The sequence below is a fragment of the Lipophrys pholis genome (assembly GCF_963383615.2).
Source record: "Lipophrys pholis genome assembly, chromosome: 19".
In the NCBI taxonomy this organism is placed as follows: Eukaryota; Metazoa; Chordata; class Actinopteri; order Blenniiformes; family Blenniidae; genus Lipophrys; species Lipophrys pholis.
In genome coordinates, this window is record NC_137647.1 from 16,834,812 (window position 1) to 16,847,342 (window position 12,531).

A 12,531-nucleotide genomic window follows, 5' to 3' on the forward strand; every position below is an offset into this window, starting at 1 on the left:
GACGTCACTCTGGTTTTTTTTTTTAACCTTCCTCTTCAACTCTGCTGCCCCCGAGAGGTCACCAGGAGAACTGCTTCCCCCCAAAAAACCTGAAGATTTATAACAATAAATAAATAAATAAATAAATAAATAAATAAATAAATAAATAAATAAATAAATAGATAAATAAATAAATAAATAAATAAATAAATAAATAAATAAATAAATGAATGAATGAATGAATGAATGAATCTATACATCCATACTTACATCCATCCATACATCCATCCATCCATACATCCATCCATCCATCCATACATACATACATACATACATACATACATACATACATACATACATACATACATACATACATACATACATACATACATACATACATACATACATACATACATACATACATACATAGAAGTACGCATAGGAATACACAAATATTACAATATGTAGTTTAACGTGTCTGAAAAGGGGTAGGAAGAAGAAACACGTGTTTAATCCCACACTGTCTCAAATATTCAATAATTGCATTTTATAATCATCCGGCTTCTTGGGTCTTTTATTAACATATGCCATTTAAGCTTCCTCACTGTTTTTTTAAAATGTTAAAATACGACTGAGTACACCCACAAAGGCAGTGGGTGTTGGGTAATAGGTAGTGGGGATTGCCATTTAGCATACTAACCTGCAATTAAAGTATTAAATTGTGGACATTCCTGATTTTTCACATTCTCAAAAGGATTAAAGATAATTATGTGTGCAACAATCAAGAGATTCTAACAGGTCATTCCATCTGAACTAGAATAAGTAAAACTGTTCCCCTGGGACCTATACAGGTAGAAGATCTCCTGAAGGTACCAAAAGGAGACTTCTGCAAGATTGACAAGTGTGTATTTCACAAAGCCTTTAGACAGCTCTCTGATATGGAGTACTTAAATAAAGGTACGTCCCCTCACTGTGAAATTTGACAACACAAAGAACGGTGGGAGGATTGAAGGACAACCAGAACGTCGAATGAATTGTGGAAGCCTGGGCTGAAAAATACACCAAGGATTCAGATCAAACCTGGTGAGGCCAAAAAAGGCAGGATTGACGGTTGAGTGATCCCCTGCCTGTCAGAAAGTAAGTGTTATTGGGTTCGATGTCTGTATTAGGCAACAATGTATTCCAAAAAAATGACAAATCTATTATAAGAAAGGATTGGGACTTAGGATGGGGAAAAGATGGAGACTTAGCTGCTCAGGCTAAAATACCGGCCATCACACACAAAAGGTGCAGTTGATGGGTGAGAACCATCAGGGCTGGGATTTTATATACATGATTCCACTGTTGGATTCTCACAGTATGGGAAAAAGGAAATACAGAAAAAATAATCCGAAAATTCAAAGTTAGTAAAAAACAACTTTTACATAAACAAAACAAAAAGATTTGAGTATCTTGAGGCAATTTGCTGAAAAGAAGACACCCACTAAAATGTATGATTCCCCATTTTTTCAGGTACACAATGATTAAATACATATCATCACCCAACAAATGAATAGATGTAACTAGAAATTCAAATTCAACTATTATGTACAATATTCTGATGGATGGTACATTTAGATAGAACGCACCTCCTTCCTGTGGTCATCAGACATTAAAACTCTTCCCTGTAAATAGTGTTGTTTGTGTGTATTTACTGCCATTTCCATTCTTCCATACATATATTAATTAGTCAGTGCATTGTACATATCAATATCTTTTATCTACTTTTTCCATTTTTATTCTAAATTGATATTTTAACGTCCTATTCTATTTTGTGTTCCCTCTGGCATTAATAAAACATTTTCAATTCTAATTATATCCTGCTCTACTCGACTGAATGGGACTGAATTGTTGCACTATTACAAGTTTAAAATGCGTGTATGTTTGCTTGAGAAAAAAAAGATGGATTGCATTTTATTGCCAGAGCTGGAGATAGTCAGAGATTAATAGCCAAGAGGAAAAAGCAAAAATGTTCCTCCTGGTGTCTTCGTCTGCTGCCACAACAACAAAGACGCTCAGTGAATCAGGATGATTCACTCCTCCTTGTTTCCGTGTTCGCCATCACTGCTCCATGGCTACAGATCACATGTTCAATTTTCAGTCAGTTTTAATGGAAATACTTATATAATGATTTTTTTTCCCGCTGAAATACGACTCTCAAATCATTCACTATTCACGAAAACTTCAGAAAAACAACTTAATATAGAACGCTTTCCCTCTGCGCATGCGCATTTTGAGTCTCTGTCGGCGTAACGGTTGACTAAAACTATGAACATTTTAAAAATATAGCTTTAGTTGTTACGCCACTTCGAAAAGCGAAGTTATTGATTTATTTCTGTGGCACTGTCACTTCAGAACGAGTGTTTAGCCGTGTTTTGGTTGACTTTTGTTTCCTGGGTATCGGATTCACGCCGCTTCCGGCTGTTAGCTCTCCTACAACGGATTGTACACAATCATCATGGCGACCCAGGATGGTGGGTACTGAGAACATTCAGCACAATTATCTTCATATTTTCGGCTTGAGAGGCAATATTAACAGGAAAACACCACGTCGTTATAGTAGAGCAGCTTTCGTGTAACGTTATGGACGGACTGTAATGTAACGGCGAGTTTTCTCCGTAACGATATTCTTCAAATGTTGACCAGTGTTGCTGCTAGCTCACGTTAATGCTAACCTCAGTTTTAGCTCCATCTGATGAACGTCAATGTTTAGGATTCAGCAAATGTAAGGGTTTAGACCTGCCGACTGTGGCGTTTAATACATCGATTTGATAGGACTGAATCGGGGATGATAAATACGGTGTAATACTCGGTGTTATACGGCAGCAGTTGAGTGTCGAGTGAGGCCAGACGTGAGAGAAGATGCGGTGTTTTAGTGGTTGAAACGAAACATGTCTGAGGTGGTCTTCAGGCGTGGTTCGCTCTTTTTCAGCCCATCGCCCACTAAATTATCACGGTTCCCGAGTGGACGAACAGAAAGAAGGGTGGAAAGAACTACAGAGAGAAAGTATGGGAGCAGTAAAAGTGAAACAGGAGAAGCCAGACGTCATTTTATCAATCTCATGTTGTCAGTTTAAAACTGGTTATTGTTATCTCTCGAGACAATCAGCACATGTGCAGCCATAGATGTTAAAAAAAAAAAAACAAATCCCTATCATCAGCTTTAAAATGAGGAGCTTATTTTGGATTTATACATTTTTAACTTCAAAAACATACGATTGCATCTTAGTTATCCAAGTCTGTACATGTCCAGTCCAGTCTTGTGGTTAAATTTGTGCAGTTGGAACTGCTACCAATACGTTTTAACCAATCAGTTCATAACTAGTATGAAGAACAATTTGCTGTTTTACCCGAAACAGATATCTATTGTCTCATTTTAGTATCTAAAGTCAGCTTTTGTTTTGTTCATTTGCTGTTGTGTCCCACATGTAGATATGCCTTTTGTGTTATTCTAGTCAAGACCACCTCACCTGAGACCGAGTCAAGACTTTAAAGGCTGCTACACACTGCGATTTCCGTCCATCCCAGACGAAAGATAACAATCGTGAGAGTCATGGTGATATCTTTGGTCTTGGCTCTACATCGGACCAACGTCACACTGTCAGACAGGTTTAAGAACGGAAGTTGTTATAGTCTTGTAACAAAAGACAGCATGTGACCAAATTCTGGCAGTGTCTGAAATTTGGAGTGATGTTTTATCCACTTTAACTCACGTACATCGTAGGCTGTGACTCAGCTCGCGTTTTCACCATGCAATCTGCACACGTCAAACTTACTGTCATGCCCAAAGTTTTTAGATTCATGTCATATTGTGCAGCTTGCTGGGAAGTGATTGTCAAAATCACAGTTTGTAGTCAGTCGAAGGGGCTGAGGCCGAGCCAAGACCAATACCGGTCTCGAGTACTACAACACTAGTGTCTTTACTTATAAGTTAGTGCATCAACTTAAAGCTTGACTACTTAATGTGAAGGATCCAAGTTTGTCTCATGGTTTGCAGCAGGAAGGTTTAAATGTTTTTGTAGCAAACGTTGAGCAGATTCTCGTCCTGAACGGCGTATTGTCAGGCGACGTGATCACCTGCTTTATTAAAAACACTAGGAAGTGCTCATTACAAGCAATGAAACATGTGTGACAGACTGCTCGGAGAGAGAACACACTTACAGCCACACAGATTCATTCAAAGATCTTGTCCTCTTTCAGGCGGTGAGGAAGTCATAATGGAAACTGAGACGAAGCCAAAAGAAGACGAATCACTGGGTGAGGATGTCGAGAAAAGCGACGCAGAAACGACGTCTCACTCAGATGCAGGAAATGCCACAACTCAGGACTCTAGTATTAGCAACGGGGACGATACGGACGACTCGCAGGAAACGGTGGACTTGAAGATCATCTGGAACAAAAACAAATATGATCTGAAAATTCCCGTGGACAGCACGGGCGCCAAGCTAAAAGACAAGATCCATGCCCTCACTGGTAAGAGTCACTGGAAACCTGAAACCGCGCGTCACGGCGGATGTTTTCGGCGGCTCACTCTTCTCCTCCGTCTCTTCAGGTCTTCCACCGGCAATGCAGAAAGTGATGTACAAAGGGCTGCTCCCAGAGGACAAGACGCTACGTGAAATAAAGGTTACGAATGGGGCGAAAATCATGGTGGTAGGCTCGACGATAAATGACGTATTAGCTGTGAACACGCCCAAAGAGGTCATCCAGCAGGAAGTGAAGGCCGAGGAAAACAAGAAGGAGCCTTTATGCAGGCAAAAGGTAGATTTCCTCATGTCACTGCGGGGCAGAGGTTTTCAAAGTGTGGGAGCATGAGCCTCAACGTAGAGCTTTAACAAGGGGTGTTAAACATAAGCGCCGTGGGCCAAAAAAAAGCCTGCAAGAGGCTCTAATGCAGCCCAGGAAATGACCACACAAATTGTATGAATTGCAGTGAAACTGCCTTTTTCACACAGTTTTATAAAAAGAAAATTCATGCGTCCCTCTGCTTCGCCCCACATTTTGACAACCGCCCCTACAGAGCAGATACCGTCTTTCATTCAGCGTTATTTTAAACGTCCACTGTGTTTCCAGCAACACAGGAAAGTTTTGGATAAGGGTAAACCAGATGACATCATGACATCTGTCAAAGGAACAAAGGTGAAAGCCGCTTCTGCCGTGCTTTTCCAATCAATGTGCAGCACTTTGCCTCGCACTGACCGCTGCTTTGTCCCCCCTCCCCCCTCCCCCCGACGCAGGAACGATTACCAACAGTGCCTTTATCCGGGATGTTCAACAAGTCCGGAGGAAAAGTTAGACTCACATTCAAACTGGAACAGGATCAGTTGTGGATCGGAACAAAAGGTAAGACAGCCGGCTCTCATTTTCTACAAGGGGCTCGCCGCTGTATGAAGGTGCTGATGATGAAGACTTCTCCCCCGTTTGTCTGTGTTTTCTTACCTGCAGAGAGAACAGAGAAAGTCCCAATGGGCTCCATTAAAAATGTAGTGTCTGAACCCATCGAAGGCCACGAGGATTATCACATGATGGTAACTGCTGCCTGCTTCCCGCACATCACACTTCACGGTTTTATCAAACAAAATGTCCAAGTTTTCCTCCGTTTTCTTCTTCAAATTGCTGATGGAGAGAGAAGGGTTTTGGAAATGGAGTGTTGGTTGCATTGGACTTGGTTATGCAGAATTGTTGTTATGTAATTAAAAGTGCGAGTGATATTAAAGCTCATATTGCCTGTTTGGTGAAAAGTGAAAGAGGTAAACAGCGGGTGTAGCTGTCGACTGGAGTGAGCACAAGTGCATCGACGCGATGGAGTCATCGCGGAGCGGGAGAATGTCAGCGACTTCTCCAGATTAACCTTTATGTCTAAACACACTTGTTATTGTCTTTGTCTGAAATGGAGGCTCGGGGACAAGTGATGTAATCGAACCAGGTAGTTTGAAGTAAATGGAGCTGTCTCTTAGCAGCACCGGGAAGGTGCATCGTCACGTCTTTATTGTGTACTAGGTTTTTTTTTTGTGTTTTGTTTTTTCTTGAAGTGGAATTATTTATTAACCATGAATTCATTTGGCGAGAATACACTTTTGTGGTTATACTGCTGTTTTATATTATTGCAGCGAGCTGAGTGCGTTTGTCCTAATCTAATACCGTTGAGGGACTTGGGTGTGGTTCAGGGTTTTTTGTTTTTGCCGCCTCATCACACTTCATAGCCTGTGTAGTCAATCCAATCCCACGTACGGTTACTTCTTAAGAGCAGAGATATGATGCCATAATGTGGAGCGGTGGCATTAAGACAGCACCGCAGTATAAAATGTGATGGCAGGGGTTTGAGAAAAAAGAGCTACGGGCATAATTGTAAGATGAAACAAAAGGTAATTTGAGATAAATGTTTCTCTCTTTACCAGTTCTTTGGTCATATTTATTTGCAGTATGAGTCCTTTTTGCAAAACGTATTGGGACTTAACAACCATTAATTCTTCATTTACACCCGCAGCATTTAGAGTCAGGTTAAAGAGGCTTTTCTAGCTGACTCATGGGAAACTGTAAGTTATCCATCCATTACAGTTCTGGCGAGAATATTCTGGACAGGAGTTTTTCCTTCAGTGTTGGCATGTCAAACATAAGGCCCGTGGGCCAAAACTGGCACACAACTGGCTCCAATCCGGCCAAACCACCAAAGTAAAAAGTCAACTTTTCAAAGAAAACATAGCTTCTTTTTTTTTGAACAGGTTACTTGAGACTGGAGCTAAGATATCGGTGTTGCTCCCATGAAACATAGCAAACTAGTATTGGCCTCTAAGCCGTGTTCTCAGGGAGAATTTGTAAACCCATTCCGAATGCATCAGCAATAGAAATATTTTGAACATTTCACTATATTTGACAGACGGTTTCATTAAAATTGGCTTCATGTTGAGATTGTAGTCATTTTCAGTAGTAATTGTTTGGTTTTGTGAAAATATGGACATTTTCATCACGTGTACTCTGCGTGACAACAAATAAAACCTTCAGAGTTTAAATTTGAAGATTATTTTGGCACCATTTTACTGGTCCAGCCCACTCAAGATCCTATTGGGCTGTATGTGGCTCCTGAACTAAACCGAGTTTAACACCCCTGATCTTCGACTCTACCACCTCCTGTGTTGTAGTCAAAGTAGCTCTTTTAGAATTCAGAGTGTTTTCATTTATTGATTGAATTTTCCCAAGCTGTGTTACTTTCGGAAAGTACTCAACATATTCACGAGTTCCTCTCCTCTGCAGGCTTTTCAGTTGGGTCCAACGGAAGCGTCTCAATATTGGGTCTACTGGGTGCCTGCACAGTTTGTGGATGCAATCAAAGACACAGTCCTTGGGAAATGGCAGTATTTTTAATGTGCCTCTTTTTTTGACAATGATGAACTTGGACGGAGCGGAGAAGCCGACGGAAACAGAAACTGGAGTGGAAGAGCGAGGCTTAAGGAACTTGTCAAGGAATTTATTGGAAGGAATCTGACGGATGCCTGTGGACTAATAATAATCTTTTTAGGTTAAAAGTGCACTATGTGGCAGCGTAACAAATCTCAGCCCTGTTGATCATTCAAAGGTTTTCAGCAAAATCCAAGGGAAAACAATAAAAAAAAACAAAAAACTACAATTGTACAGAAATTGCTAACAACTTTTCTTCAGTTATTCTTAAAGAAATAAAAGTTATTTAATGAAATGAATTCACCAGCTCATTGTTGTTTGTATATTTCATCTTTTCCCATATTAAATCCACTCAAACTATGTCTACATTTTCAATTTCTTTGGGGGCGTTTTCTACCTGCTGTGGATCAGTTTGGCGTCTGGAATAGATCATCTCAAAACGTCTCAAGCTCTCCTTGTGTGATTTGGGCTTTTGGTTTGCAATTGCAACACGTTCCTACAGAGTTTCTCTGTTTACCTATTAGCCCTGCTGTAATGAGAGGCATTCTCCTCATATTGAACAGCTAAATTACAAAATAATTCTGGTCTCCGACCATAAAACTTCTTAACACTTATTCCCCCCCGCCCCTGGTATCCCACATGTGCAAGAGGTTACAATGGAGTTAATTCTATAAGATACAAACCACATTAAGCAAGTGTTCACAAGTGAATTCTACAAATAAAATCATTTATCAAATTGTAGTTACAGCTAGAACAATCTTAATGAGTTTCCGCACAGCACGACCGGTGAATAAACCCGGTGAAGCTCTTGGCTGCAGCACTTTTCACAAGGAGAACCGTCGCACTGTGCGTTTGCTCGGTCTCCTGCCACCTCTTTGAGCATCAGTCGCTGTTGTAATATGCAGCTTTACACTGCAGGTACGAGCAGTGACCCTTCAGCACTTTGCAATTTCCCCCACACACACACACTCGCATAGCTGCCGTGCCAAACGCACAGAGACGTGAAGGAGGGGGATCAAACTGCAGACGCATCAATCAACAGAAGTGACAGAATCTCAAGAAAAGTCTTTTATTTCAATCAGAAGAAAGCCTTTCGTTGAGCTGCGGTTCTTTGTAAAAGTATCTGAAGAGCGAATGCTGACATTCTTTCCAATCTGTAGACTTTCAGCTGCTCTACAGGAATCTTTCCATTATTTTTTTATTGTTTGTTTTAATAGTTATTGAACTCTATGGTTTTGGTAATTAGTATTGCTTTGTTTTGCTCCTCTTGATATTGACAGTTTTAGATTGTTATTCTACTTTATTGTTAATACCTAATTAATTCAGTTTTGTTTGCACGGTTTGTTTATTTGTTCTGTGTGTCAGTTGCTGTAGCAGTTCCTTTGTATTCTCATCTTGTTTTCTGGATGCTGATTTGACGCACCGGTGTCAGACGCATACAAACCTGAAGGCTATTGATGTGGGTGTCATGAAGAGATAAGATGAGCATAGGCTATGTGCAATCTAACTTTACTTTTAAACAATAGACATGGGCACTGGGAGGTGACGGGGTCATTTATGTAAGCCATACGTTGGTGTTTCATGTCATAATAATAAGTGAGAATAAATAAAGGTTAGATAAATACTCTTATGGCACCTTTGGGTTAAATGATAGAGCAGGTCATATTCCATTCTCAAGGTTGGCAGTTTGATCCCCCATCTTGATCTGTTATCTTATGGGGCTGCAGTTGCAGTATAGAGGGCAAGGAGGCCCTGACATCTCTGTACCCCAACTTCCACCAGCTCTTCTGGGGGGACTCCAAGTCACTCCCAGACCAAACCAGAGATACAATATAGTCTCTCCAGAGAGACCTGGGCTCACCCCGGGGCCTCCTCCCATTCAGTGAACCTCTGATGAGAGACGACCAGGGGGCATCCTAATCAGATGACTGAATCTCCTCAACAGGCCTCTCTCAATGTGGAGGAGTAAATTCCATGACATTTGATTTTTTTTATGAAATGACTAGCCATGATTCTGATAAAATCTTGTGGCCCTCGATAGTGAGGATGATTTCCTTGTGACTCTCACAATGGTCAATGTTCTTTATCGCTGCTAAATAAGTAAAGATGATTTACCTGGTTTGGGTTTGTTCATTTTTACTTTTTTTTCTGTTGACAGATGAGAACAGTCCCCCGTCAAATGAATCAACTAAATGTATTGCATTTCAATCAGGTTCTATATAACCACATGAAGTTTGTATTTGGTCAAACTGGATTCTGGAAATGTGTATAAGGGAATACTGCCTGATTTCAATGAGTTGGGCAGTTGAATGCTGGGTTTCCTAAATCTCACAACAACATAAGTTTTGAACAGCTGTTGCGATCAGATGGCGATAAATAAACAGAACTCCTCGTGATAGGGGCTTATATAATATCTGGTAAATCCTCATATATAGTGTGCAACTGTTGTCACACTAATGGTTTTTGAAACATATTCTAAGATTTTAATTACTTTACTTTGCACTTATGGTAAATTAAGTAATAATGAATTGTGTCTGAATTAAACTATCAAAATTTCTTAGTAGACAATAAGAGGAACTCCAGATTTCCCAACAGGAGCTCCCCTCTTTTTAAAAAACAGTACATTCAGTTAATTATTTTCTTTAATCACAAAGTAAAACCCAAACATTAAATCTTATCTTTATTTACAGTCATGGCCTTGTAATAGTACCAAAAGTATTTTATCTTTAAATACAGTACTTAAAATAAACAGGTGACAAAATGATACTAAACTGTCGCGTTAGAAAATCCGTCGTCACTTCCGGTTTAAGCAAGACGTCTCGCGGCAACACGTACGCGCGGGAAAACTTAAAATTTTGCGTCACGGCGTCAGAGGCGCGCCTGCCATGTCGGACCCGGGGAGCTCGGAGGTGGAGAAGAAGCGCCCCCCTCCCGTGAAGGTCCTGTCGGGTCAGCTGAGGACGGCGGGCAGCGGGGAGGGCTGCGTGCTGAGGCTGGGCAGAGGCCGCGTCTTGCCCGTGTCGATGGTGTGGATGCAGGGGACCGTGATGGAGGTGCAGCTGCACGCGGACAGCGTGCTGCTCATGGACGAGACCGGAACCTTCACGGTGCAGGGCGTCAGCAGCGTGCCCAGGGGGAAGCCCTGTCTGTCCCCAGGTGAACAACGGCCTGCAGTTTGTTAAAATGGACCGTTTTTCTCTCCAAGGCGACATTGATCCAGTGTAGTGGTTCGCACTCTTGCGTCACAAGATAGTCCCCGGTTCGAATCTGGTTGGGTTCTTCCTGTGTGTGCATGCATACCCATACCCATAAGAACATGCAAACTCCTCACAGAAAGGCCCAGCTGTCTCACTGTGAGGCGATGGTTCAAACCACTGCACCTTGGATTGAACATAAACTCTGGAATTGTTTTATTACTTGAGCAAACTATAAAACATCCTAAACATTTAGTGCAAAGTCTTTTTTTTTTTTTACCTGAAGGAATTGATCAATAAATGTGCTCTCTGAAGCTATTTTTAACGTGTCAATCAAACAACGCAAAACGCGTTAAAATGCTTAGAAGAATGCACAATTGTCCATAAAAGCAATTTAAAATATTTAATACCTATCGTTTAGCTGATATGCACTAAAACTCACTGTAATGCAAAATATGTTCATACTCTAATTTAATTTCTCTAGATCCTCTCTGTAATTGCTCTGATTTGTGAAATTACAGCATTTATAAGATTCCCAGTTAATTAAATGCACCATTTCTCACATCCTGCAGAGAGAACCACTGAAGAAAAAAGAAAACAACTTTCCATCCACACAATAATATTTTGATCTCTGTCTCCTAAACTGCCTCATCTCTCGTCATGCTTGTTCTCCTGGATCTGCTGTCAGTGACCAGTCGGCCACCCGCTGCTGTTTTTGCAGGGAAATATGTCATGGTGATGGGTGTCATCCAGGCCTTCTCCCCGGAGCCAGTCATCCGTGCGGTGAAGATGGCAGACCTCTCGGAGCTCGCCGCTCTTCACAGACGCATGTGGAAGCTGGAGGTGGAGGACCTGCAGCACGCGCTGGCCTGAATGCAGAAGGAACGGCCTCCAAGAGCTGAACGCCACTCCCCCCCCCCCCCAACCCCCCCCAACCTGTGGGCTCGAAGCGTGACACTTTGTTTTTGTGCATACTGTATTTATTTTGTAATGTTTTAATAAGTAAACTTTTTGGCTCGTATTCCAAGGAGACAATCTTGTATTTTATGTAAGTTTATTTCCGATAGATCAAACACGAGATATTCACCCACCCTAAGGTAACTGATTACTTATTTAAAGACTTACTTCACTGATAATTACTGAGCTGTAAACAAGTGTGGGTCAGTCTGATTTGCACAGAAGCTTCAGCCACATTATTGGGAGGAAGACGCTCTACAATCTGGACGTTATGGTTAATATTCAAATATACTCATGTTGATTGTGAAGCAGCAACTAGACCGCCAGGTGAATGACCAGCATGCAGACTGGACTCACGACAGTAAGTCGTGTTTGAAATGGCAACTGAGGGAACTTCTCTTGAAGACGACAGCGCAGTGAGCAGGACAAACCACATACCTGCAGCTTTGTTTACACTGGCAACAAGAGTAATGAGCCCATCTCAAGTCATGGTATACCAGAACAACCTGGATTCAAGTCCAATCTTGGGGTCGAATGTGAAAGCGGTGCGCTTGTAGTTTGAAAACCTGGAAGGCTGAAGGAGGCAACGAAGTAGATGTTCTTCAACAGGAGCCTGCAGACTTTGGTGCCCAAGAAGAATCTGTAATGAGCTTTGGAAATAAACTGCAGCAGCAGAGGACGAGATAAAACAATGTGGAGTTAATTCAAGTCACTATATAAAGGCGTGTAGTTGTAAACAATGGTAGAGATTCTATGCAGTTCAAATTCAAGCTTTTGTGTGGAGTTTTAATTCAGAGAAACTCGGGCTTTGGACATTAAATTGCTCCAAGGTGTGTCAACATGTGTGTGTGTGTGTGTGTGTGTGTGTGTGTTTGCTCAGTGATGGACTGGAGACCTGTTTAGGGTGTATACTGCACTCGCCCATGTTTAGCTGGGATCGGCTCCAGCGTCCCACAACCCTGCACGG

General features: G+C 41.4%; 2 protein-coding genes across 3 annotated transcripts; both read left to right on the top strand.

Moving 5' to 3' along the window:
- The first annotated feature begins 2,244 nt into the window (after positions 1-2,244).
- Positions 2,245-7,777, top strand: ubfd1 (ubiquitin family domain containing 1). 2 transcript variants are annotated; one of them, XM_080486986.1, is made up of 8 exons: positions 2,453-2,492; positions 3,474-3,562; positions 4,219-4,491; positions 4,571-4,779; positions 5,092-5,157; positions 5,256-5,361; positions 5,464-5,546; positions 7,270-7,775. In XM_080486986.1, exons 3-8 carry the CDS (start codon positions 4,236-4,238, stop codon positions 7,378-7,380), a joined length of 831 nt encoding a protein of 276 aa, XP_080343112.1. In that variant the 5' UTR covers positions 2,453-2,492; positions 3,474-3,562; positions 4,219-4,235; the 3' UTR covers positions 7,381-7,775. The 2 variants fall into 2 exon arrangements, with proteins under 2 accessions (XP_080343111.1, XP_080343112.1); XM_080486985.1 differs by lacking the exon at positions 3,474-3,562 and having other exon boundaries at positions 2,245-2,492; positions 7,270-7,777.
- Positions 7,778-10,276: 2,499 nt separating this feature from the next.
- rmi2 (RecQ mediated genome instability 2) lies at positions 10,277-11,632 on the top strand. The gene is made up of 2 exons (XM_080488666.1): positions 10,277-10,569; positions 11,329-11,632. The coding sequence occupies exons 1-2, from the start codon at positions 10,299-10,301 to the stop codon at positions 11,478-11,480; spliced, it is 423 nt and encodes a 140-aa protein (XP_080344792.1). The 5' UTR covers positions 10,277-10,298; the 3' UTR covers positions 11,481-11,632.
- Positions 11,633-12,531: the final 899 nt, after the last annotated feature.